This window comes from Rhinolophus ferrumequinum, chromosome 17 (assembly GCF_004115265.2).
Source record: "Rhinolophus ferrumequinum isolate MPI-CBG mRhiFer1 chromosome 17, mRhiFer1_v1.p, whole genome shotgun sequence".
In the NCBI taxonomy this organism is placed as follows: Eukaryota; Metazoa; Chordata; class Mammalia; order Chiroptera; family Rhinolophidae; genus Rhinolophus; species Rhinolophus ferrumequinum.
In genome coordinates this window covers 8,695,718-8,721,691 of record NC_046300.1, presented here as the reverse complement: position 1 = coordinate 8,721,691, position 25,974 = coordinate 8,695,718, and the positions used below count along the sequence as shown (strand labels likewise).

The 25,974-nt window shown below is 58.4% G+C and overlaps 1 protein-coding gene across 3 annotated transcripts; it reads right to left on the bottom strand.

Moving 5' to 3' along the window:
* Window positions 1-3,595: 3,595 nt before the first annotated feature.
* MYL3 (myosin light chain 3) lies at window positions 3,596-18,852 on the bottom strand. 3 transcript variants are annotated; one of them, XM_033131703.1, is made up of 8 exons: window positions 18,675-18,801; window positions 8,555-8,703; window positions 6,431-6,458; window positions 6,151-6,300; window positions 5,235-5,408; window positions 4,209-4,286; window positions 4,057-4,099; window positions 3,601-3,861 (listed from the first exon to the last, which is right to left on the bottom strand). In XM_033131703.1, the coding sequence occupies exons 2-7, from the start codon at window positions 8,696-8,698 to the stop codon at window positions 4,071-4,073; spliced, it is 603 nt and encodes a 200-aa protein (XP_032987594.1). In that variant the 5' UTR covers window positions 8,699-8,703; window positions 18,675-18,801; the 3' UTR covers window positions 3,601-3,861; window positions 4,057-4,070. The 3 variants fall into 3 exon arrangements, with proteins under 3 accessions (XP_032987596.1, XP_032987594.1, XP_032987593.1); XM_033131705.1 differs by lacking the exon at window positions 8,555-8,703 and having other exon boundaries at window positions 3,596-3,861; window positions 18,675-18,852; XM_033131702.1 differs by lacking the exon at window positions 18,675-18,801 and having other exon boundaries at window positions 3,603-3,861; window positions 8,555-8,782.
* Window positions 18,853-25,974: the final 7,122 nt, after the last annotated feature.

Below are 25,974 nucleotides of genomic sequence, written 5' to 3'. Positions count from 1 at the left end.
CCCAGGGAGTCACTTCTGTGCTAGGTCACAGGGTTCAAGTTCTGGAGTTTTCCTGCTATTCTCTGAGGTGACTGGGTCAGCACTCTCTGGGGTGTGGCTGTCCTTGCCCCCTCCCCGCCACCCAAGGCCTCAGGACCAACAGCAGAGCACTCCAGCCTGGCACTCCTGAGCACCCACTTATGCGACATGAGGGCTGCTTGTCACACTGTGGCCCAATTTCTTTTGCCCCCCCGCCCCTCCCACCTCATCTCCATGCCCTCTCTGATTTCATGTACTCCATTGCTTGGACCTTGTACTCCACCCCTAACTCCTCCTAAGATCTCTATCAGGTCGGCCCCTCTGCCCCTAAGTGCTTTGAGGCCTAAAGCCCAATTTCTCATACCCACAGTCTGATTTCTTTCCTTCTGATGACCTGGTGAGATTTTTCTCCAACACTTGATTTCTTCAAGACCCTGCCTGACTTCATTCTATCTCAGCCTGAGCTTCTGGCCTTCCTGGGCCCCACTCAGTGCTATCTGATCTATGTCCCAGCAGTGACCCAGCCACCCTGTGGATGGTGTCCGGAGAGAGGATATAGGATGAGGCAGGCTGCCAAGAGCCATGGGTAGCCATGCAGGGATGGCTGGTTCTGGGGTTCTGAGGCTGAACTCTGCCCCTGGTCCCCAGCCCCCTGGCTGCCCCACTGTCCCTCTGGTTCAGGCTGGCCCAGGACTGGAGAAGTGAATATTCCTGTCACCTTAGAGAGGCCTCAGAGATCAGGCCTCAGGCCAGATGGGCAAAGTGAGGCATAGAGAGATACCAGACCAACCCCAGTGTCACGGGACACGTGACCTGGCACTGGAGGCCTGGAGGGGACCAGGCTGACAGGAGGGCAAACCCCTTGACCCCTCCCATCCCTTTCCACTAGCCGCGGGGCCACAGGCTGGACCACCCTGCTTGAGGGGAGAGCTGGGACCAGTGTTTATGCAACTGTGGGGAGGCCACAGCCTGGTTGGCAGTGCCGCCCGCTCAGTACCAGCGCTGACTCAGCAGAGTACCCCAGCACGTACACACTCAGACACACACACACACACACACACACACGGAGGTAACACACATGTGAGTGCGTATGTACAGAGAAATGGGCACACGCATACACAGGTGTACACACACGGGCACTCACTCTCACAGGCATACTTGTGGACATATGCACACAGAAACACACAAAAATACACACACAGTCCACCAGCCAACGCAGGTGGAAAGATGCTGAGTGAAGAGGCCCCTCACCCCTGCAGCTGTGTTCCACCCTCTAGGTCCCTCCACCCCACCCACTCTGACAATCACACCTTCAGCCAATGACCCAAGTCCCTAAACGACAGCACAGCCACATGCAACAGGTAAATGGCCCTAGGGTGGCAACATGGCCATGGTAGGACAGAGACACTTTCTGAGCAGAGTTGAGCCTTCACAGGTGGCAACAAACAGGCCCACCAGAGCTCATCCGACACAACAGCCCCGTCTCTGCCCCCACCAGCCACTCCCCACCCCGCCCCAGACTGTCCCCTCTCAGTCCACACATGCAGACTGGTAGAAGGGGCTGTGGAGGGTCTCAGGGTCATGTTGGAGGCTCCCTTCCACTGCCAGCCAAGCCAAGTGAACTCGGGGGCCTGCAAGAAGGAAGGTATGTTTGGGGGAGGGCTAGGGGCACTGCAGGACCATCCTGGACATTGGAGGAGGGACGGACATTCTTAAGAGAGCAGGACCTGTATCCCCTGGGACACGGGACTTATGTGAACTTGGAGAACAGGGTGATCCCTGCCTACAGGACTCCAGCCCAGGGTAGGCAACCCCAGGAAGAAAAGGATGGGAACACCTCGTCTCTGTGGCCCCTGGAGACTTGAAGGAGTGCTCAGCAGTTCTGGGCTTGGTGTTCAGGAGTGAGGTGGCTGGGACAGACAGGAGCTGGGGGCTGCCCAGAAGGGCAGCGGCCACATCAGATGGCTCCCTGCCCTGATGGGGGCCAAAGGGAGGTCCTGCTCTCCCTGAAGGGGTCCTCAGCCACTAATTGGCCAGGGAGGCTACCCAGAGTCCAGCAAGGTCACACATGCACATGGAGACAACCCCACTAGCTGAGGCCACCATAGTGAGACCACAGTTGCCTCTGTCCCTTGCCCCACCAGCCAGCCAGACTAAGCCCGTGAAAGGGCAGATCACTGCCTCCCCTCCCCCTGACCCAGACCTGGGGCTGGAGTGGACTGTGTTTAGATAAGGAAAGGAACCAGAAAGCCTCACAGTTTGCCCAAGATGTTGCTGAGAATATTTTTTAAAATGACCTGAAATCAGACCACTTCTCCCCATCTCCTAACTGGTCTCCCTGCTTCTGCTGGTGTCTCCCAGCCAATTCTCCACCCAGTAGCCAGAGCGATGCTGATGAAACATCTCCCCAGAGCACACACCAAAGCCCTTCCCACGGCGCACGGAGCCGCCGGCACCTTTCTGCTCCCATCTCAGGGCCCCTGTGCCCTCTTCCCTCCGACGTCGGCACGGCTCCCTGAGGCAGGTGCACGCCTCAGAACCCACACTCACACAAGCAGACCACACAAGCAGATGCACTTGCATCCACATGAGGCCATGGAAATGCACCCCGATGGGGCCGCCCTGACCTCCTGGGTCCTCCTGGCCTGTGGCTGCTTCCTGCCTGGCCCACTCCCCACTCTGAGCTCTTGATCCCCCCCCACACCTCCGTGCCTCTAAAGCCCCCAGCCTTTCTGCAGGGCATCGCTCTTCCTTCTCATCAAACCCATGTGTATCACCTCTTCCAGGAAGCTTCCCCTCACTCTCCTCACTGGGTTCTGAGGGGAGGGGAAGAGAGGCCCTGACCCAGAGCAGGGTATGGCAGTGGGGCAGACATTTGCCGAGACTTGTGCCTCTCTTCATTCACTGCACACCTGGGATTGCACACAAAGCCCGGAGCTAAGGAGCCCACTGGTAGACCCGAGGTGCTGCCCTAGTAAGGCCTTTTCAGGCATAGAGCCACACTGCAGGCAGAGTGCCTCAGCTTCCCCATCTGAGTCAAGAAGGGGTCTAAGGTATCTTCAGCTCTGACAGCCTGGAGACAAAGTCAGCTCCTGCCTTGCCACCCATTCCCAGTGTGACTCAGGCGAAGTCATTTTCTGCTCTGAGCCTCAGTTTCCCCACCTGTGATATGGGTGTCTCTGGGCCGATGATCCATGGTTCCCTGATTGCTGTTCATGGACTGAGATGCTCAGACAGTGTCCTCAGGCTCCCAGCGGCATCTCTGTTAGGGGCCACAGCACGGGGAAGGGGCAGACTGGGCAAGCGAAGAAACCCAGGCCTCTCCTAGCCCAGCCCTGCTCCTACCTCAGTGTCCTGTGGGCAGGCTCACACGTTGGTACACCAGATGGGACAGTTTTGATCGGATGAGTTTTGATGGGGGTTTTGATTAGGTGAGCAGCATTTCAAAATAACTCCTGTTTTGTCCAGGGCTCGCCATGCGTGGCCCATAGCATTTATAGAAGTCACCCAAAGGGCCAGAGAGGAAAAAAGGAAGGACGGAGAGGGGGAGGGGAGCAGGGAGGGAGGGAGGGAAGAAAGGAAGGAAGGAGAGAAAGAAGCAAGGGAGGAAGGCAAGAAGGCTTTTATTCATGAGGTGCACGGGGTAGGGACAGAGATGCAGTCCCAGGTGAGGGCAGCCTGACGGGACGGGAGATGACAGCTACACAGAGACATCACAGGGTTGTAGAGAAAGAGCAGGCGCAGGAGTCTCGATGTGCTCCCCTCCTTCTCACAACTAGGCCACTGGTGTCAACATCATGAATGGAAGATGAGTTGTCCCCAGCATGGCCTCCCCTGGGCTCCCTGAGAGCAAAGGGGTCACAGGTTATGGTGGACGGGAGCCGAGCAAGGCAGCAGGATGCAAACTGAAACGAGTTGGTGGAGACTGGGAGGTGGCAACAGGGATTTGGATGACAGAGGCATGAGGGGGACAACAAGGCTGAGAGCAGCAGAGGTGGCGAAGGTGAGAGCAGGTATGGAAGAGAGTCGGGGTCTCACCTGGGGTGAGAGGTTCAGCTGGCCATGATGTGCTTCACGAAAGCTAAAAAGAAAGGGAGAGTGAGCGGCATGGGTGCAGCCCTGGCAAGCCAAGGGTAGGAGTCTAGGGTGCCAGTGTCCCCCCAGAAGGTTTCCCGCCCTGCTAAGCCCACCTTCGTAGTTGATGCAGCCATTGGAGTCTTCTTGCCCAGCCATCAATTTCTCCACCTCATCTTCTGTCAGCCTCTCACCTGGTGAGCGTGGGAGGCTGAGTCAGCACCATCCAGAGGTGCAGAGGAGGCCACAATAGCCCCTCTGGACAGTGGGTCTGCCTCTGCAGTATTCCCACTCCTCACGTTGGTGTCACCATCATTGCTCACAAGGCCTTGGCCACAACCCCCATTTCTGAGACCGGGAGAATCAGTGACAAGTCAAAAGGGGCAGGGCCTGAGGTGCAGGCCTGGTGCCCCCTCCAGTCCTGGGCTCTGCCCATAACGGTACCATCTTGGTATTCAAGTCACCAGTATGTATCGTCCTCTGCCCTCAATAGGCTGCGTAGAGCTGGGAACCTCAGTGGATGACTGCGGAAGGGACCAAGAGACACCACCACTGTTCCCCAGGCAAGTTAGAGACTTTGCTGACTCTGTGCTTTTGTGTGTGTTGTGCTGGTCCCCCCACCAGAATGCCGACTGCAGTTTTTCTCCCGCTCCACTTCCCAGCTACACACATAACCCTAGAGACCTGCACAAGTCTACGCACACAGTAGATGCTCAATAAACATTTGCTGTAGGAAAAAGGCCCTTTGAGAAGGGGGTGTCCCTGCTAGCCAGACCCTGACAGTGGGGTCGGGATGCCAAAGAGGCAGGCACATGACCTACTCGGCCACTCAGATGATGTAGCCCTGGATCTTGACCTGGAGGCAATGAACACCAGGACTGAATTGATCCCCCTGGGTGCACCACCTGCTCCACCCTGTCCCCAGAGCTGCTCCCATCCTCCTTCCGTTCTGTGAGCTACACCAACACACTTCATTTATTCCCTCCCTGAATTTCTAAATCCCCCACATTTCTGTTGCCTGTCATAGAGGTGCCTTGACTGTGTCTCTCCATTTCAGATGAGATACAGGTCTGGGGAAGGACAGAATGGTTTCCCCCAGGATAACCAGGAGGAAGTGTGGGGGCGGGGAAGGCTGCTCTCACCCAGTGTGGCCAGCACGTGGCGGAGCTCAGCGCCCATGACCGTGCCGTTGCCCTCCTTGTCGAAGACCCGCAGCCCCTCCACAAAGTCCTCGTAGGTGCCCGTGTCCTTGCTCTTGGCAATGTGCTGGAGCATGGGCAGGAATGTGTCAAAGTCCATCATCTTGGTGTTCAGCTCTGTGGAGAGATGGTCCCAAGGCCCAGGCTCTGAGGGGCAGGCGGGACACACCCTTCCCCTGGGCCCCACCATGAGGAGCTGTTGCCCTTACACAGTTTCCAAAGCGCGCTACACCACACGAGCTGCCGTTTACAAAGCACTCCACCATCACAAGGCACTTGACAGTCAACTGAGAAATGCATCCCTCATCTAGCCTTTACTGTTTCCAAGGAGAGTTGCTGCAGTGGCCCCTCTGTTCTCCTTTTGGGAAACAGTCTATGCTAGTGTCACTTTCTGATAGACCCCACTTTCCTCGCCACCTGTGATTGGTCAGGAGCAGTTAGGCCAATAGAGGCCTTCCCGGGGACTTTTGAACCTGTGGCAAGGACTTGGGATTCACTCCTCCTTGGGACAAAGCAGGCAAACTTCTCCAGCCACTGTGGTGAGGGGAGCTGGCCCTGACCCACAGAGCGATACTGAGGAGGCCAGGAGGGACAGGGAGACCCCCTGGCCCGCCCTCACCCCCGCCACTGAAGCTAGTCTGCCTGTCGTCAGTCCCCATGACCAGGAGGCCTGGCCCATCAGCACGGGGCCAGAGGGCACAGCGAACCATCATCTGCTGAACACCTCACTGCTGTGAGCCTCTCAGGACAGTGCCCAGCAGGGAGATTCCCGTCTTGCCCCACCACAGACGGCAGCCCACCCCGGCGGTTTCCCCAGGGACTGACACTAACAGGGAGATCTCAGGCTGGGGGTACTGACCTTCCTGCTTTGGCTTCCCCAGGACACGGAGCACCTCGGCCTGAGTGGGGTTCTGGCCCAGCGCCCTCAGGACGTCCCCACACTGCCCGTATGTAATCTTCATCTCACCCTTGGGTGTACGGTCAAACAGCATGAAGGCTTCCTTGAACTCTGCCAGGAGAAGGCGGGAGCTGTGGACACTCCAAGAGTAAGCCCACCCCACTTACCCACACTGCTGGCAGGACGCAGACTGGGGACCCCAGGCCCAACCCTGCAGCCCCTGGGCTCAGTCCCCACTCACCTTCAATCTGCTCCGGTGTAAACTCGATCTGAAAGGAGACCCCAAAGATTCTGAGTGCCTGGCTCGGAGGCTGGGGCCAGGCTTCCTCCTGGTGACTGTGGCCAGCCCAAGTTTCACCTTCTCAGCGGCCCCAACCTGTCCCCATCCAGCATGCCAGCTTCCCCCGCCCTGCTGTCCACGGAGACACCCTCCTTAGACATCTGCACCTGTTCGACCTGCGAGCCTTGGGTTTTCGTGCACCTGGACCCTGACACCTGGCGGGCCACATCGGGGGAAGTGCTGAGGAGGGAGGCCTGGTACCCTTGGTCCCAACCCAGGGTGGGCCTCACCTGATGCCCCTGATCCTGGACAAATGTACCTGAAGCCACAAGATCTGACCAGACGGGCTTTGCCATCCCACCAGGTCTGGGGCCCAGTGGGAAGATGGTCCCCATGAGTGAGGTGGAAGGCCTCATCTCAACAAGGGCTGTGTGTGTGTGTGTGTGTGATGTACATGTGTACATGCATGTGTCTTTACACACGTGTGTATGTGCGTGTGTTTGTCTGCCCCTCACAGAGCCCTCAAGGCTGGGCACTGTCACTCACATGGCCCTGGGTCTTACCCACCCCATTCATGAGCGCAAGGCAGCCCCACCCCTGCCCCACACACTGGCAGCACAGCAGGGAGCTAAGGTGGTGCTACTGAGTGTTTGCTGAGGCCACATCAGGGCCACCTGCGGTCAGGAGGCCTCCTGGGACCCAGTCTCCCCTGGTCTCCCCCTCCTCACCCGATACCAGGTCTATTTTTGTCACTGCAGTCACTTGCCCCAAGGTCAAGGTCACAGGAGGGAAAGGAGCTGGGGGAGGGGTACATGACTAGCATCTCTCCCACTGCTGCTCCCTCGGGGCCACACTAACTTCCATAGCTCACACCAGAGAAGGGGATACCCTGCCGTGGTGGTCCCTCCTGGCCCCCAACAGCTCTCTGTCTCCACCAGGAAGCCTGCTGACATTAGGTTCCCTGGGCTCCTGGCAGTTTCCTGCCCTGCAGCAGCCAGCTGAGGGACAGGGGCAAGCGGAACGCAAGTGGGGCCTCACTATGCCCTCCCCTTGTAGGGGAATGTATGTCAACTTCAGGTCCCGTGAGACTGGACAGCGCCACCATGGGCCCAGGGTGGTCGGAGCCTCACGGGGTGTGGGGGGGGGGCTGTGGGACACAAGCCTGGGGGGCCTGGGGGGTAGTCGGGGGTCAAAGGGCAACTCCGGGGAGCACCTGTTGTGAGTTGTCCCATTCCACAGCTGAGGAAACCCAGCCTCCGAGCAGGGAAGAAATTTGAACCCGTGTCTCAAGGGACAAGATAGCTGCCTACCAAGTCAAACAGGAGTTGGAGCGGTGCAGATGGGAGCCATGAGGGGCTGGGAGGTCTCCACCTCAGCCAGCAGCCCGGGCCGCAGTGGCTGGGGGCCAGCCAAGAACAAGGAACAGGCAGGACGCAGCGTGCGTGCCGCTATGCGGATGCCACAGGTGGGAGTCATGGCTCGCCCTCCAAGTTTAGACTCTGCGAAAGACTCCTAGCCAGGGAAGGGCTCTTAGGGCCACTAGTCACAGCCCTGAGACCAGCTTCCTGCATGACCTACCAGGCTGTGCCTCAATTTCCCCACCTAAAAGCTGAGGCTGTCACAGCCTCTGGGGCTCAGGCACCTTGGCAGGGGTGAGTGTGACCCAGCCTGGGCAGGGGCCTCGCTTCCCCTCACTCCCCACCCTATCCACCCGGGGGACCTTGGCATGTACCTGAGACCCCCACAGCTGGACAAAGAGGATCCCTGCCTGGCTCCCTGCAGGGTGGGGGGCAGGCAACTGCAGGATTCCCCAAGGATGTGAGGTCCAGGGAGAAGGGTAAGGACGTACCAAAAAGACGTTCCCTCAGCAGCATTGGGGGACTCCTGCTGATGTCTGCCCACCATCCCTTCTGCTGCAGCCTTCCTGGTGCCTGGAACCCCCAGGGCTGGTCTGACCTCCACACAGAAGCTTCCAGCTTCAGCTCACTGCTCACTTTCCGGAGCCTGACCTGCCACTGGCAGGTCTACTCTGGGATCCACTTACCTGCCCAACCCTTCCTGCCAAAACCCTGCTCCCACACCCACCTTGATTTTGGAAGCATCAAATTCAACCTCCTTGGGGCGCTCAGGCTCAGCGGCAGCGGGAGCTGGAGCTGGAGCTGGAGCTGGAGCTGCTTTGGGGGCTGCCTTGGTCTCATCCTTCTTGGGTTCTGGCTTTTTGGGGGCCATGGGGGCTGTAAGCAGAGAGAAGGAACGTGGAGAGAAGGAAGCAGAGAACAGGGTAGGTGCGCCTCCCTCGTCTGGCCTTTATCCTGCCTGGACACCTTGTGCCCCCAGCCCCACCCCCACACTGCACAATAGGGACAGGGCCATAAAAGGACATTGGCCAGGCTCAGGGGCTATTTTGGGGCCTGGGGAGGGCATTGTTCAGGCTCAGGAATGGGTGTGGGAGAGGGAGGGCTGTCCATTCCTTCCAATCACCTGTTGGGCAGAGAGGGGGAGGGGAGGACAGAGGCCACAGCTCAACACACAAGCACACCCTCAAATGCACGCGTCCATATATGTGCAGGACACCGCGGCCCCGCAGTGGATCAATATATTGAACAGATGCCGAAGGCTGCACCAGTGTGTGTTGTGTGTTGTGTTGGGGACAGAAGGACTGGGATCACCTAAGGCACTTCTGGAGTTAAACCTCCCATCTGTGCATGGAATTCCCAGGTGTCTGTGTCTGTGTCTGTCTGTGTAGAGGGGGCGGGGGTGTCTGCATGTGTCTGCGTATGTGTGTTGTCTCTGTGTGTCTGTGTGTTTGCACATGTGTGGGGTCTCTGTATAACTATGGTGGGAGGGTGTGTGTATCTGTGTGTGTTGCCTGGGTGCCTTTAGGTGTGTGTGGGGGGGGTCCTGTGTGCTGCCTCCGCCTCAGGCACGGGGGTGGGGGTGGCCTGTTGCCTGCCTGTGTGTTGGCTCCGTGTGTTTGTGTCTGGGTGTTTATGTGCGTCTGTGTGGGTGTCATGGCTCACAGGCAGCTGTAGCCCCAGCCATTAGTCCAAGGGTCTCCGGGAACACCCCAAGTGGCAGTAGAATGTGTGCCACTGCCTCAAGGGTGGTCATCCAGCCCATTTCAAAGGCTAAACAGCCCCCACAGCCTCCTCCATCAGAACCTGCCTGGCCCTGAGGCCAGTTTCTGGGTTTCACCCTCACTTCTCATTGCCTCTCTTTACAGCCCTTGTGACCCACTTTCCCCACCTCAGGGCCTTATACACACTGTACCCTCTGCCCTGAGTGCCATTGCCCCTCCTCTGCTTGGCACATTCAAGGCTCGGCCCCCACTGACTCCTCTTCCAGGAAGCTCTCTCAGAGGCTGCGCCATGCTTCCCTCCGCCAGTCTTTCTGGTGGAGGCCCTGGGAGGGTCTGCCTCTCGGAGGGACTCCAGGGAGCTGGGCCAGGTTTACGCCCTGGTTCCCCTCTCAGGATGATCACACCCAGTCCTAGCCTTAGTGCCCCCGAGAGCCCTCAGCAAATGGCAGTGACAGAGTACAGCCTGGTTGGGCCACCATTTAGGGAGATGGGGGAGCAGGGAAGGCTGAAGTGGCATAAAGTCCTTGCAGGCACAGCACTCTGAGAGTGTGACATCTTGCAAACACATTGGGCTCCGTTCCTTGTCCAGAGTCTGTGCTGGGGGTGGGAAGGAGGTGTCCTTTGTTATTTTTAAGTGCCTGGAGCCTTTGATAGAAACTTCAGAGGCAATACCCCCCTTTCCCCCCCAGACTCTTGGGAATTTCCCAGGTGTGGCCTGGGACTGTAGCCTGAGGGAAGGATTCACCTGGCCTCTACCTGGGTACCCCCACTATCTTCCTGCTAGCCCAGGGCTCTCTTATCCTATCACTCAGCCTCATGGTGAGGGGGACAGCAGTCCAGGGATGGGCCCCCTCCTAGCTGAGGTACAGGACATTCCTCCCCTCATCTGGAGGGCAGAACACCCCACATCTGGAAATCTGACAACATCCGGTGCTGGAGGGAGGCAAGTTTTTCACTTTCTTCCAGATGTTTGGCAAGAGTATTGAGAAAGAAAGGGGTGGGAGGAGGGTCCACAGAGACAGTCAGAAATACCACAAGAGGAGAAGACAGCCAGAGGGGGACGCACAGAGAGAGGTCCCTGGGCGGCTCCATTGCCCAGGCCTGCTGACCCTCAGGACAACTGACTCTGGATATCATGCAGGAGTTCCAACCACCCACAGGCACAGCCAACGAGACACTATAATCCCCTTTCATTCACCACGGGGAAACAGGCCCAGGGCAGAGGACATATACAGGGTCACCCAGACTCCCAATTTCCTTTTGTTCACACACAACTTTCTTCCCTCAGAAACCACGCAATATCAGCTTGAACAGCCGTAGGTGAGTGACATGGGCCACCTGGGCCACAGCTCTGTGACACCGGGTGGGCAAGCAGACTCAGGCAGCCAGCCAGAAAGCCAGCAGTGCCACCTTCCTCTGCCTGTCAGGGGTATGGGGAGAGGCTGTCTTGATGCCTTACCCTCATGCACAGGGGTAGATGTGGTCCTGCAGTGGGACACCAAGCACAGAGCCATCTGCCACTCCCTCCTCAGGGCTCAGATAAAGGCTCGGGCTGGGCCCTTGACTGTCTGAGCTCTGGCAGCCTGGCGCAACAGTGCCGCGGCCCTCACCCACAAGACCACTCTCAACCTGTAACCAACGCCCAGCCCCCAGCAAGGACTCTGCAGGATCAGCCTGCGCGGTAGGTCCCAGGGCCAGGCCCCTTGACTGCCAGCAGGATTGGCTGTTGAGGCCAGGAGCAAGGCAGGGGGTAGGCAGTGGGCAAGCAGGTGAAGGGAGGGAGGCAGTGGGAGGATATTTCGAGAGGGAGGGCTGGGCAGTGGGCAGCCAGGACAGGACACACCAAGGCTTGCTTGGCTCTCCTCTCTCTCCCAGGTCCCAGCCTGAGCTCCATGCTCTTCAGGAATGACAGACCAGCAGACAAGATCCTGGCAGGGCCAGGGTGTCCTGGAGAGCTGGGGGTACAGGCTCTTTCAACACCAGTATCAAAGTGGTGGCCCCGTCTGATGCAGACTCACAGGTGTCATGTTCCAGAGCCCTCTCTGAGGGCACCCACCTTACCTCCCGTCACCCTCACCAAGAGGAATGCTGGGGAAGATGTGGGCCGTGACTTCTGAGCGGCCAGTGAATAAAGGCAGGAGACCCCTGGCCACACTGGCCTCCTTCCAGGTTCTGTCCAGTCTCCCCTGCCTTTGCACAGATTGTTTCCTCCCTCTGGTACCCTTGTCTGAGACCTTGGCCCTGGCTTGTTCCTTGTAACCACTGGAGATGTCACCTCCTCTGAGAAGTCTCCTGAGACTACCCAGGACATGCTCCCTCTACCCTGTCTCTCACTCTGACTCCCCCTCCCTGCACACCCTAAAATGGACTCGTTTCCTTGTAATCTTGTTTCTTATGTATATTCCCCTCCCCATGAGTGTCAGCTGGCACAGGAGGAATTTTTGTTCTTTCACAGCTATACATCCCGAGCCTAGAACAGAGCCCGGTATACAGTAGGCACCCAATAAGTGTTAGATGAGCAAATGTCACCCAAATCTCATTTTACCCACCTTTCACAGGGGTGCTGGAACCCCTCGCCAAACCCCATCCATGGAGTGGATCCAGGGGAGCTGGAGGACAGAGGGGACTTGCTGACTAACTGACCAGAGTTTTGGTGACTGCAGGGAGCAGTCTTAGTAGCTGCCCCAAGCCCACCTGCTGCTACCTCAACTCAGGCCTGCTCTTCCCGCCATTCCTGTCCATTGGCTGAGAGTCCCCTCAACAGACTGAAAAGCTGGGTTGGCCCGGCGGTACCGACAGTGATGCAACCATGATGACCAGCCAGCAGGGGGCGCAGAAGAGATAGAAACAAACTTTTGGATCCTGAACACAAAGCCCAGAACCCAGGATCCCAACCCAGACCCGAGACTGCCGACCTGGAACCTGGGACCCCATACCCAGAGCCCAGACTCAGGTCTCAGGATCTGAACCCCAAATTTAGAAACTGGAACCCGGAGCCCAGGACCAGACCTCACTCTGGGGACCAGACCCCAAAACCCAGGATTCCAAACCCAGAGCTTAAACCCAGACTCCAGACCCCAGGCCCAGGACCCAGGACTCTAAACCCAGAGTCCAGATCCAGAAATCAAGACCCAAGACCCAGGACCTAGGACTCTAAACCCAGACCCCAGACCCCAGACCCAGGACGGGGGCTGCTGGTTTTCCAGACTGGCATTGCCTGCTGCCCTGTAGACAAGGGCGGGGCAGGGTGGGGTAAAGTCTTGGCAAACAGCAGGGGTGAGTGCTTGGCAGACCTGGCTGGTAATGTTCAGAGGGGCCTGAGGAATGTCCCTCATTCCATCAGAGCCAATTTAGGGAGCTCAGAATACAGTGGCCACGTGTAGGGGGTGAGGGAAGGGAGGGATGGGTGAGGTCTGGCTGTCCCTGGGGCCCAGGAACCAGAGTCATGGAAGAAGGGTCTGGCTCCCCACGTGCCCTTGTCCCCCTGGCCGCAGGCTCTGCAGGCCGCCCTGGCCCGCCCCAGACCGCCTCTCCTGGCCCACGGCCTCTGGGCTGGGACGCAGGCCCACACTTCCCGGAGGAGTCGAGAACGCGGCCTGGGCCAGACCCAGAGCCTTAGAAGTAGGTCAAATGTTGCTGTGCAGCAGGTCCTGGAGACCCCATCCAGGCGTGGGCATGTCCAATGTCTGCAGCTCACCCACCAGGGCACATGTGTGTATCTACATAGATGTGAACTCAGCGCCACATGCTGGGTTCCCATAAATACAGACCCTACGCAGGGCCACTCGTCCCTGCCCAGCCGCACAGATGGGGGGACTGAGGCCCCAAGTGGAGCAGGAGATGCCCAGCAACTCTGGTTAGAGGTGGCATGAGGCAGCCACACGGGCCCAGAGGAGAGGAATATCTGTATCATCCTGCACCCCTAGAGCCTTCGGTGAAATTCTGACTCCATGGAGGACTTCCCAGCAGGGCTGCTCTGCCACCAACAGGATGTGGCTTGCTTCCCAGAGGCACAGCCCCAGGACTTGAAAGTTGGGAAGGAGTGGCTAAGGGGAAGACAGGAGACTCCATCTGGTCTTGTGACCCAGGCTGGTCCTAGCTCCTCCTGGCCTCAGTTTCCTCATCTGTACAATGGCTACCAGTGGGGCCAAGTGATGCTGGGTTCAGAGGACAGTCACCGCCCCGAGTCCCAGACCATTCTCGCCACCCCCAACGCCACACACAGACAACTCTGTCCTCAGCAAGCCAAACACAACCCTCAGGCCCCTCCCTCTGCCCACTGTGCTGACGGGGACCAGATGCTCCAACCTTGTGGTTCTGGGGGTGGGGGTGGCAGGGCCCAGCGGGCTGGCAGGCAAGCCCTGGGTTTGGCCCAGGGACCTATAATCAGCTCCTGCCCCTCTGATCCTGGCCCAGGACTGACGCTTGGGGCTGTGGTGTCCTGGCTGGCTGTGGCCACGGCCGCTATATTTGGGAGCCGAAATGAGGAGAATGGAAGGGTGGGCAGGCAGGATCCTCCAGGGACCAGTGCCTATGGGGGACAGGCAGAGGGACACTGTTGGCCAGGCTCGGTCCCTTATGGAAGGAGAGCATAGCCTTGACTTCAGCGGCCCAGTCTGAAGGTATGCTCTGCTCTCAGGGCCCTGCCTCAGGAGCTGGTCTAAGGAGGTAGATTGGAAATGTGTCTGGGGATATTGAAACCCTTATTTAGTCCAAAGAGTCAGACTTCAAGTTGGAGCATACTGAGTGAGTGCGTGGAAAAGGGGTGGGGAACCCTAACCCCTGTGAGAGGGAGTGGAGAAAGGGCTCTAACTGGGATGAGGTTCGGGGTCTGAGACGGGAGAGACGGAAGGAGGGGGTGCCACTGTGCCGGGCAAAGGAGAAAACAAAGGCCTAAGGCTGGGGTCAAAGGGAACAAAGTGAGGTGCAGCCCCAGCCCTGGCTGCCTGGCTCTCCTGCTGGTCCAGCTTCCGGAGGGCGTCCCACCCCTCCCCACAGCATGGCCTGCGGCCTCCCTGAACTGCCCTGGACATTCCCCGCCACTGGGCCAAACCCTGTACTCTCCCACCAGCAGTTTCCCAAAGAGCAAATATTTATTGTCCTTGGAAGAAAAAAAAAGAGTCCCCTTTTAGGATCGGGGTCTGGGAACTGCTATTGAGGCTTGCAGGGGCTCAGCAGTGGTGGCCCGAGATGACCAGAAACCCCACCTAGACAGGCTGAGGCTGGAGGAAGGAGGGTGTGACGTGAGCTGACCTGGAAGGAGAGGGGCTGTGGCTGCCCCTGAGTGCTGGGTGGGGGCTCTGCCCGTGCTGCCATCTCGCCAAGGCTTCACCACAATAGGTCGGAGGGCCTACAGACACTGTCACCACGGCATGAGGTGTCAACGCGTGTATGTGATGCTGTAGATGTGTGCCGTCTATGTCTGTTCACACACACACACACGTCCTGGTGGGCACCAGGACGGGGACACGTGTGATCACGTGGGCGTCTTTTGTCTATGTGCTCATGTGTGTCACCTGAGGCTGTGACCACAAGTGTGTATGAGCATGCGTGGTGCTGCCGGCTCTGTGTGCGTGTCCATCTGTGAGGCTGTTCGTCGCTGGCACGGGCGGGGTAGGGGCATGTGGACACAACTTCTGTTGAATGGCCAATTCAGTCAAAAATGCAAGTAAATTTAGCAGGGGAAAAAAAAACCCATCAGTCAGACGAGGAGTCTGAATTGGGTGGTTGTTTGACTGGATGGACCGACTGTCTGAGGCAAACAGTTCACGCTGGCTGAGAGGAGGAGCTGGCTCCCCGGGGCCATCGTGGAGAAACTGGAGATGGGGACCCAACTATGGCAGAGGCAAGACACAGGGACCGAAACAGAGACGGGGACAGATTCAGAAACAGGGAAGGGAAGGTTGCTGAGGCAGTGCAGAGACAAAGGGAGCACCCGGGCAGGATGCAGCTTCCCAGAGCCCACAGACAACTTACAGAGAGCACGTACTCAGCCCTCGCACTCCAACAGCTCCTCATAGTATGAGGCAGATTCGTTCTCACCTGTCACTCACCCTCAAGTGGCTGAGAATGGATGGAGTGGGCACCTGACCAAGATGCAGGAAGGGAGTGTGGGCACAGGCAACTAGGACTAGTACAGTGACAGAAGTGGAGGCAGTAAAGGGGACAGGGATGGCAGTGGTGGAGGTGAAGGCAGGAGGGTAACAAGGAGGTGATGGGGGTGATGACAGCAGAAAAGGCGGTGGTGGTTGGGAGGGCCTCCTTCCCTGTCCCCTTCCAGACCCCACCTAGCTGTGGTGGCCTCACCAGATCCAGAGCTGTCCCCACCCCACCCCACCCAACACCAGCTGTGGCCTTGCCTCAATGGCCACACAAACACCCTCTGTGGCCCGGGGTGTGGAGCTGCATTAAAAATGGCCCAAGCCCCCAGCCAAGAATAGTTAGGGTCAATTCCGGTACCTGCCTATGTGACTATTTATATATCTACCCGCCTACTGGTGTGGTTATGTCTAAAATACAACACATGGGCGCTTGCGCACACACACACTCAGCGGATACCCCAGTCAGGCTACCCTTCCTATGCTGTGTGTGTGTGTGTCTGTCTGTCTGTCTAGAGATACCCACTGGTTCCTGGACACTCTGCACCCTACCTGGTCCCTTTCAACCAGCACTGGGGCCACCAGGAATCACATTGAAGTGTGTATGTGCACACACACACACATACACACATGCACACACTCAGGAACCCTGGCCCACAGGGGCTTGGATCAAGAGCAGTCACTCCTATGCACACATATTTCAACATCAATCCTCATGCCATATAGATTCCTTTGCACAAATTGTATATGCTTGTGCACACTCATCCACACGCATGCTGTTTGCATGCATACGTACACACATTCACATGCCTTTGCATACACACACACACCTAACACATCACACCTTCTAGCTCATGGTATAAAATGAGCTCTGGGTGGGAATTAGAAGCCCTGGGAGGAAGGAGAAAAGCTCAAGGCCAGAGAAATCCTGGAACCACAGCAGGCCTGCCTGGCGAGGTCAGGGTGGCTGCCTGAGTGCGCGTGCGTGTGTGTGAACATGTGAATCCAGGTGTTTGGGACCATTCCACTGCCTCCTCCTCCATTCCCCAGAGGGCCATCGCCACCCCCACCCTGTTCACAGAGGGGACATAGTAGAGGCCAGAGCGGAGCAGCTGGGCCTGGGGAGGTCGGCGTCCCCAAGTTTGGGGCTCGCAAGCCTTAGCATCTGTGTTGTTCTTGGCATACCCGGGCCAGATAAGGGCAGGGTCAAGGCTCTGCTCTCGTGGGAAAGGACTCTCTGGAAGGCTCCCGACCCATTCCTTTCTCAGATCTTGGACCCCATAGCGGGCAGAGGGAAGGCACAAGGGAAAGAGGGGAGACTGGGGGACAGGCAACTCCCCATGAGGCTGGCCTTGGGGGTGGGAGGAGACCACAGCAAATTCAGAGACTCACAGGTACCCAGGAATATGGAGTGATTCCTCAAACCAGCCAGGGACCCCCAAGTGCAGGGCCTGGAGCAGATGGAGAGGGACAACCCGACACCCAGCTCTCGGCAGCATCCGGACTTGAGACCCTCTGCTCCAGGGAGCCTGATGAGGCGCCAGGTCAGGGCAAACGGTCAGGGACGCTGTGCCTGAGAAGCCTGCAGCCCAGTTGGATGGAGAGGCTGTTTTGGGCGGACAGTTGGAATGTTAGGGGACACCAGAACATCATGCCCTGTCCAAAGCAGACTGGGGTACTGGTCTAGGGATTGGTTATCAGGGCCAGCAGGGGACCCAGTTCTCGTCCTGGTCCCTTTGCTGACTCCTGGGGCCTCTTCCCCTCTGGAGACCTCTCTTCATACATGTACAATGGGGTGGGGTCTTGGATCAGCACAGCAGGTACACAGTCCCTCGGCACAGTCGCTTTGGGCAACCCGTGGACCTAAGTCTCCTCCTTCTCCACTTGCACCAAACTTTGCCCCAGAGCTCAATGCCCTGCAGAGGGCTGGAGCTTAGGGCTCAGAGCCGAGAACGGGAATAGTCGGCAGAATTCTGCAGGAACACAGGTCTCATCCAAGGCTGCAGATAAGTGAGGAGGGATGGGGATTCCTATGCCACCCCCAGACCCCCAGGCCTTGCCTGACAGCAAGCCCCACCCATCTGAAGAAGGAAGATCCTGCTTGCAGGAGTCCTGGTCTGAAGGGATCAGCAGGAACCTGTCTGGTGGGTGTAGAGGCCTCTCCCCCAGCCCACCCTCTCCTAGCAGACTCATGGTTCCCTGCTGGCCGATAATTACTGTAGATGCAGTTTGGGGGCAGGAACCCCATAAAGGAAGCATTGACTGAGGTTGCCAGTAGGCCTTGCCACCTCCGCCCCACTTTGCCTGACCTTAGGGTCCAGAGAGAGGACCTGCCACCCCTTTGTTCCCCACCCCCATCGTCCTACTCAGGACAGCAGCTGGCCGAAGAGACAGCTGAGCTGACCTGCGCTGGAGGACTAAGCTGTGTACTTCCTGCAGCCCCAGGCCTCCCTGGCTTCCGTCTCCCATCTGGGACTTGGGCTCCAGTCCTTCCACCTTGAGCTGCTCCCCAATTTACTAAGAACTTTCCATTGGATGGGTTTGATCTCATAAGCCTCCCTGGAGGAAAACTATCGAACGACACATGACAGGACCTGCCCAGAGGCCTCAGGAAGGTCCTTCTGAGATCCTGCGATTCCTTCCCTCCTCATGGGGAACTGAGGCTCAGAAGATGTGGGGCCTCCCCATAGCCCCGGGGGGAAGGTGAGAGGGGGCAGGGTGTTTGAAGTCCAAATCTCCAGCGAGCAACTCCCCTGTCCTGCAGAGACACAGGACAAGATGGTTCTTCTACCATGGAGGACTCGTAGGACCACGGAGATGGCCCAGTCCCTGCCCTCAGGGGCTCAGCAGCCTCTCAGGATAGAGGCAAGAATCAGAAATCCTGAGGTCTCACTCTGCTGCGGCTTGGGAGGGGCACATCCAGGAAGACCTCAGAGGGGACATTTGAAGGACATATGAGAGCTCCCAAGTAGAGAAGGGAAGTGCAAGGTAGACAGCAAGAAGCAGGGGCAGAGGTGCAAGAGCTCACCCAGGGTTCAGGAAACAGGAATCCCAGGGCGCTGGGACCCGGAGAGAAGTGGCTCCCAGAATACTTCCTCATCGTTGGAGCCTCCAAGTCTCTGAGCCCAGCCCAGCACACAGGAAGTCCTCCAGTGTCTGACAAATGAGTGACCTGATCCAGGGAGACACAGGAAAGTCTTTGAGCAGAGAAGTGGCCTTGTTAGGGCTGAGCTTCCAGAACACTTCCCTTTCTCTCGCCTCCCTCTCCTCTGCTTGCCCCCGCGGCCCCCAAACAGCCCTCTGCGGTTATGCTTGAATTGGAAAATTGATATGGAACCCTGAGTTGGAGGGGTAGGGTGGCCACCCTTCCATCTGGGACCCAGCTCTGCCCATTAGGCCCGGAATGGTTTCCGGAGTGGGTTGTTGGGGGAGGGTGTTGCCGGTGGGGACAGGATACGTTGGATGGCCCTGAGGTCAGCTCTCCTGTTCCCTGTCTCTGCACCCGCTACATAAGCCCAGGAAGCCAGGAAGGTAAGGGGTGCAATGGGGGTGCAGGAGCCTAGACCGTGGCCTCCCTACAGATGTATGATTGAGTATGGGGCCGTCAGGACCTTTGCTTTTCACCTAGGAAATGGGGCTTGAGTTTTTCACTCACTCCTAAGGAGGCAGAGGGGCCCCAGAGGTGGAGCGGTGGCCCAGGGCGGGCAGGAGCCCGGTGTGCGACTTTGGGCGGCATCCTGCCCTCCCTGGGCCCGGCCAGCTGCCAGTGTCCCCTCCAGTTCCGGAGAGGTCTCTGAGCGCTGCAAAGCCACTCTCCTGCTCTCCCTGGAGCCTCCTCCAAGGCAGTGACTCACCTGTCCCCAGTTAGGGCCCTTCAGCCTCTTCCACAGCCCTCAGGAAACTCAAAGGGCCCTGGGTGTTGGGAAGGCCCAGGTACTTGTTCTGGAAGGGCTGGGTGACCTCTGGCACACCATTGGCCCTCTCTGGACGACGCTTTCCCACACACAGTTTTATAAACTTCCCCAAAGTACTTCCCCTTTCTGGCCAGTTCAGCCAACGTCCACGGTGCCTCTGGGCCAGGCTCTGTGCCGGGTACTGGATAGCCGGCAGACACGGCCCTAGGCCCAGCCGAGATGTTCCCAGTGTCATTGCCAGCTCATTGCTTCACCCACCTAGTGTCCCCTGAGGCATTCAGGGCAAGAGGAAACTGAGGCCCAGACAGATGGCGCAGCGTGACCAAGGGCCACCCACAGAGAAGGTCCCTCCAGGCCAAGCAGGGCCCAGTGTCAAGACCTAAGGGTCCCCCAGCCAAGGTCTCCCCAGCACAGCCCCTAGCCAGGACCTAGTGTCTGAGCTAAGGCCCTCCCCACTGCCTCCTCCTTCCTGGCCCCTCGTCCCTTCAAACCGCAGGGCCCAGCCGCCCTCTGGAACGCGTGCCCGGGACCTCGGTGGTATTTTGAGTTTAAGAAAACTTTGCAGTCGGCAGGAGCTCTTAAAGGTTATAAATAGCATCAGCGGGAGCCCATGGCCGGAGCTGCGGAAACACGTGTCAAACACGCCTGGGAGGGGTATTCCGAGGCGCAGACCCCCCCACCCGCACGCCCCCTCCCCAACCAGAGACCCACCAGGCTTCTGGGGATTTTACAGCCACTGGAGCGGAAAGTCACACCCCACCCGGAAGGCGTCTGGGAAACAAGACTCCATTCTTGCCCGCCCCCAGGGTCCGGAGTGGTTGGCCAGGTTGCGGGGGCATGTGGGGCGCTGCTGAAAAGGGATCTGGGGTAGGAGGTCTTGCTCCCACCCAAACCCTCCCCACCTCCAGGGTCTCCACTCAGCTGCCCTGCACGGGACTTCCAGGGCTGAGTTGGGTTTCAGAGTGCGTCCACTCTAACTCAGTCAGCAGCAGCCAGGGACAAGCCCAGGGTGAAGAAGGGATTCTTCCCAGGTCACCTAGGAGCTGGGTAGCACTTAGACCCCAGCCATGGCTCTTCCACCAAATGCGGCTGCCTCCCTTCCATTTCGAGGGCCCACGAGGCACTACCTTACCCACCGGAATAAAGTCCCGTTGGAGGACTGCAGACCGTGTGAAGGGCTCCTGGTAAGAGTCGTCCCAGGCTTCACGTGGGGGTGAGCAGATCCCAGAGCCCCACCAATCCCCACTTCTGGTGGAGATGTCCAGCTGAACATGACGAGGAAGTGAGCACTGGAGAGGACTAGGGACTTGTCCCCAGCAGGATACACACCCACACCCACCCACCATGGTGTGGACTGTGAACATCCACGGCCAGGCGTGGGGTCTCCACAAGGCAGTCAGCTCTGGTCTGGGTAACTGGGGTCTCAGGCTTGCCTTGGAGGCCATACGAATTGAGGACATGCTCTCAGGACTGAGGGCACACAGCCACGAAGGCCCCTGGATTTTCCCAACTGCTCTGCAATCAATGTGCCTGGGCAAGACTTGTTACTCCCGTGCAAAGATCTGGAAACTGAGGTGTGTCCGAGGCTCCCACCACCATCCCCAGTCCTGCCTCACTCCTGCCCTACCTGCTGCCCTTGGCCCCCAGCAGTTCTGGGGGTAGCAGCCAGGCCTGGCGTCCAGGCGTTCTGAACCTCAGGGAGCCCCAAAGGGTTTATGGGGCTCCCAATGAATGGGCCTGTTGAGCTCAGAGGGGGCCGGGCCCGAGTAAACATGACTGGGTCAGAGCTGCCATTCCCCCCCTGCCTCCTTCCCCAGGACCCAGGACCAAAATACGACTTCCTGTCCCCGGAGCTGAGGGCCAGACTCGCCCCTCAGAGCCCTGGGCTGGGGCCCACTGGAAGAACACAGCCTGGCCTACACAGGCAGCCCCCGAGGCTTGAGGGCAGTGAGGACCTCAGGTTTTCCTATTCACAGGTCTGCATCCAAGACCCAAGTGCTTGGGCACTTTGTGGAGCCCCTTCAAACTTTGAACTCACCATCTGTTAATCACAGATCAGGAAACTGAGGCCACAAGCAGGACGAGACCCACAGGTCAGGGCAGAATAGGCACTGGGTCCCAGTATCCTCTTATCTTGGCCAGTGAGGACCAGAACAGCTGCCCACTGACCTGTAAAGCTGAAATCTGGCCTCCCACTGGTCCTGGTCACAGCATAGCCTGTGTGCCCTGGGACACCCCTTGGAGCTGCACACTCGGGAGCAGCCCAGCGCCAGGCGCAGGAGCCCTGTAACTGATGTTTGTGAGTCTTGCTCTATCTACTCTCTGGGCCTCATTTTCCCCACCTGGAGGCCAGGTTTTGACAAGCTCCCTGCCTCCCTTTCCAGCTTGTGAACTAGAAAGTACTTTGGAAACTGTAAAATGTGGTACCTCGCCAGGAGCCTGGAAGACCTGAGGAGGGGTCACCCCTGGGAATGGGGGACTTAGGAACGTGCCACAGCAGCTGGGGGGAGGCGGTTTGGAGCCCGCCTCCTCACGTGCTGGGCACTGGGGGCTACGGCTGGAATGTGCTGAGCAGCGAAGGCCACGTGAATCATTACACCTCATCAGGCTGAGCCTGGGACTTCCAAACACAAACCAGCTCCAGCTGGGCTCAGGCGGAAGGGCAGCCTCCAACCAGGGTCTCCTGGCCCTGGGGTGAGTTTCCAGGATCTTGTATGGTATCTTCCTCCCCGTCTATCCAGCCCTGGTTCTGCCACAGCTCATTCCACAGACGCACAGAGGGCGGGCATCCTGTCCACAACCCCCTGCCTCCATGACCTTAGGCTGCATAAGCAGGTGTTGAGCCTGGGAGGCACTGGGGGGCACCCAGAGGAGGCTTCCTGGCTGGTTTCATGCCAGGAGCCTAAGTTCCAGTGGTCAAGGAATCAGATATGGGGTGGCTGTGGGGCTGCAGGGGTCCAGTCAAAGGATGGGTGGAACGAGAGTCCTCACATCTCTCCTGGTTGGCAGCCACGGGATACCTGGATACTGGTACACTTGGACCTGCTTCTGCTCCCCCACCAGGGGCCTGGGACAAAGTCCTAGGCTGGTGCAGGGCTTGGTAAAAAATAATTAATTTTTCTTTTCAAGTGAAAGCTCTGAGTCAGGCCTTTCCCTGTCCTGAACACAACATCCTTGCTTAGGCCTGAACCACAGAAGCTTCTCAGGTCTATCCATGGCCTCCCCATGGCCAACCTGAGTCTGCTCTGCAGCTCCAGGCTCAACTTGGAAGGCCTTGTAGGCTCCAGGTGAGTGGGGTCCAGGAAAACCCAGGGCCTGAATGCAGCTGGGAGGGGCGAGGCTGTGGTACCCCAGCGGGTTAGTATGTGTGTACCTGTGCCGTGCTGTGGGTCAGACAAGGCATGCCTGCATGGAGACATCTGTGTATCTGGCGGTATAGCAACAGGGGGACCTGTGACCACGTGATCAGTAGGGACAGGAAACCCACACCACCAATTGCCAATTGCCCTGGGAGTGCTCCCTGCCTGGGACAGAGCGTCCAGACCCCCTGTTCCCCCAGCTTCCCTCCCTTGGCCTTCCTGAGAAGTGAGAAATGGCTTCCTGCTGCAGTGGGAGGGGGCTGCCCAACCAGCTGCTGTGGGAGCCTCCAGTGACTCAGCCTTGTGGGGGGGTGTTTATGAGCAGCCGAAATGGCTGTAAAAGTGGCACCTCAGTTCACTTATGGCCTGGCCATCCCCTCCCTTACGGGCCCCTTGCCTTGAAAAGCTTCCAGAGGGGCCTGGAACTGGAGAGAGATCCAGGATTAAGTCTTGGGTGGAGGCTCAGCCTGGGGTCAAGGTTCAGCCAGGGGCTAGAGGTCAGACTGGGATAAGGACTGAGCCTGGGGGTAAAGCTCAGTCTGGGATCAGGGTTGAGATTGGGATTGAGGCTGATTTAGAATAGGATTGGGAGGACAAAGTATTGGGGGTCTGTAAGCCATTGGTGGCAGAGAGCCCCCGGAGTGGGGCAGTGGGTTTTCTGAGGGAGTGAAGCCCAGGCTGCAGAGCTGAGAGCTGAGCCACTGTCTTTCTTGTTTGAGTCTGGTGCCCACCCTGCGCCCAGGGCCTGTGTACCTTGGCCAGAGCCCTACTAATGCTGGTGGTGGCAGCAGCAGGAGGCCTGTCAGCCTCGGGCCAGATCTGAGTCTAGCCCCTGCTCCAGATCTGAGCTCCAGTGACCATCTTGGCTCCAAAGGGGAGTCCCCACAGGGACTAGCTCCTACTTCTGGCCCCCAACCAGGCCGTTCTAAAAAAAAGCCATTGAAACTGACCTGAAACTGACCAGAAACTGACCCTGGGGCTTGGCTGTCAAAAAGGACAGGCAGGCTCTGCCAGGCACTAGGGTGCTACCAGTTAATGTGTGACACCCCACCCCCATGTTGGCACTTTAACCAGGGCCTGGAGGTGATTTAGGGGATCAGTGGCCCCACCTACAGTGGGGGAATGTCCAGCAGGGGACTCTAGGGTGAGACACATGAGTTACGACTAGGGAAATACCCTTAAAGAGCCTAGAGCCCATCAGACCCCTCTCTGCATCCCTAGTCACAGGCCACCCAGTTCCTTCCGAATAGAAATACTGTTTCCAAATCTCAGGCTTTCTGATGTCAGATCTGAGAAGGACCCTCCATCAGCCCCTAGTTTTACCTATCAGTTCCCCACAATCCCTCCGTGAACGTCCTTTTCCTATCACCTAGGGGCAGGGATAAGTCAGTGGTCATCAAACCATAAAACTTAGAATTGCTTTCAGAGACATAAAGCTGAGACTATCACAATATAACACTGAAGAACTACAAGTGTTTTTTATGTGCCCACTCAGGGCACTTGGGCCTCTGTCACCATAGGGGACACACACCATAGGGGGCAGCCCCCAAGTCACAGCCCCACCCCCATTAATGGAGGAGATGGGAATACAAGGAGGGAGCGATGTCCTTTGCACCAGGCAGAGAAGCGTCATCCTGGCAGGTAAAACTACAAAGGCAAAGGCCGGGGTGTGAACACGGGAGAAGGCCAGGAGTCTCTCAGACAGGACCTGCTGGGGAGAGGCATCTTTGGAGGAAACTGCTTCAAACAGCAGAGGGTAGTAGAGCATGGAGGACGGTGTGGCCATAGAAGACAGATATGGGGACAGTCTGAGAGATGAGCGGATTGCACCTGGATGGGGTAGGCTGCCAGGAAGGTTGGCGGCAGCTGGATTCCAGTGCCTTACGGCATGGGCTTGGGGACCCATTCACATTGAGGGGGTGGGTTTGCGGGCTCTGAGGACCTCAATTTCCACAGGCTGAGGCTAGAGAGGCCCCAGAGCCAGTAGGTCTGGACACCCACCATCCCAGGCACTAAAGCAGTAAAGTTAAAAAGTGCCCTTTGAATCAGCTGGTGAAGTCCCCATTTTACAAATGAGGAAACTGATACCCAGCTGGCAGGAGAGTCGTCGTACCCAGGATACACAACTGGTAAGTGGGCAAGCAGGGGCTGCCATTTAGCTGGAATATTTCCCAGGGTCCCGACTGTCACACTGGCTTCCTCCCGACCATTGTTAAAGCCCTCCGCTCCAGGAATCCCCGGGCCCTCCGAGCACCCGGTACTGAGAAGTGGTAGACTTGAGGTCTCAGGTCCCCTTTCCTGGGCGCTCCGACATCCCCTCCCGGCCTGAGCTCGTAAGCCCCGCCCCTGCCCCCAAAGACTCCTCCCTCCTTCCCCCAGGTTGATGGTTCCCAGTGGACCAGAGCCCGCCAAAAGAGTTTGGGGGTGTGACCCGGTGGGAGAAGGAGGCGGAGCCCGCGGGTGGGGGTCCGGACTGAGCCCCCGGTCCTGCGGCCTCTAGCCGCCCGGGGTGGAGTCAGGGGCGGAGCTGGAGAGGCCCGGCAGGCAACTGGATTAGTCAGGACTCGGAGAGACCCCGACTCTGGAAGAGACTAGGGAGGGAGAGGGGCGTGAGGCCGGAGACGCGGGCAGGGGCGGGAGCACGTCTAGGGCACCGCTGGCCGACCCACTGGGGGAGGTTCCCGAGGCAGGGGTTCCAAGCGAGGGCCAGCGGCGGCGGCCGAGCCAGGAGAGGGGCTGGCGTATGAGCCGCCTCCCCGGGGACCCCGGTCCAGCCCCAGCGGGAGTCCCGCGGGTGAACAGACAGCACCGCGGCCGCGGGCGCGCGGGGTACCTCCGGGGAAGAGGGCCTGCTTCAAGCCTGAGGGCCCCTATTCACCGGCCCGGGCCGGACGATCAGAAAAAATAACGTCTGTGCCTTCCCGGAGAAGAGAAGGAAGCGGCGGCAGCGTCCCGGCCACGTTCCTGGGCCCCGATGTCACAGCTCCCCGGCTCGGTCCCCTCCGCACTCACATCCCTTCGCTATGCGACCCCGGGCCTCGGCCTCTAGAGAAAT

What these genes read in the sequence shown, in the direction of transcription:
- MYL3 (XM_033131703.1), bottom strand. Translation starts at nt 8,698, where the DNA reads ATGGCCCCCAAAAAGCCAGAACCCAAGAAGGATGAGACCAAGGCAGCC. An exon ending in GGGGAAGCCAAAGCAGGAAG is followed by an intron (nt 5,409 to 6,150) that starts GTCAGTACCCCC and finishes ATCTCTCCACAG; the next exon opens with AGCTGAACACCAAGATGATG. An exon ending in TGGCTGCATCAACTACGAAG is followed by an intron (nt 4,100 to 4,208) that starts GTGGGCTTAGCA and finishes CTTTCTTTTTAG; the next exon opens with CTTTCGTGAAGCACATCATG.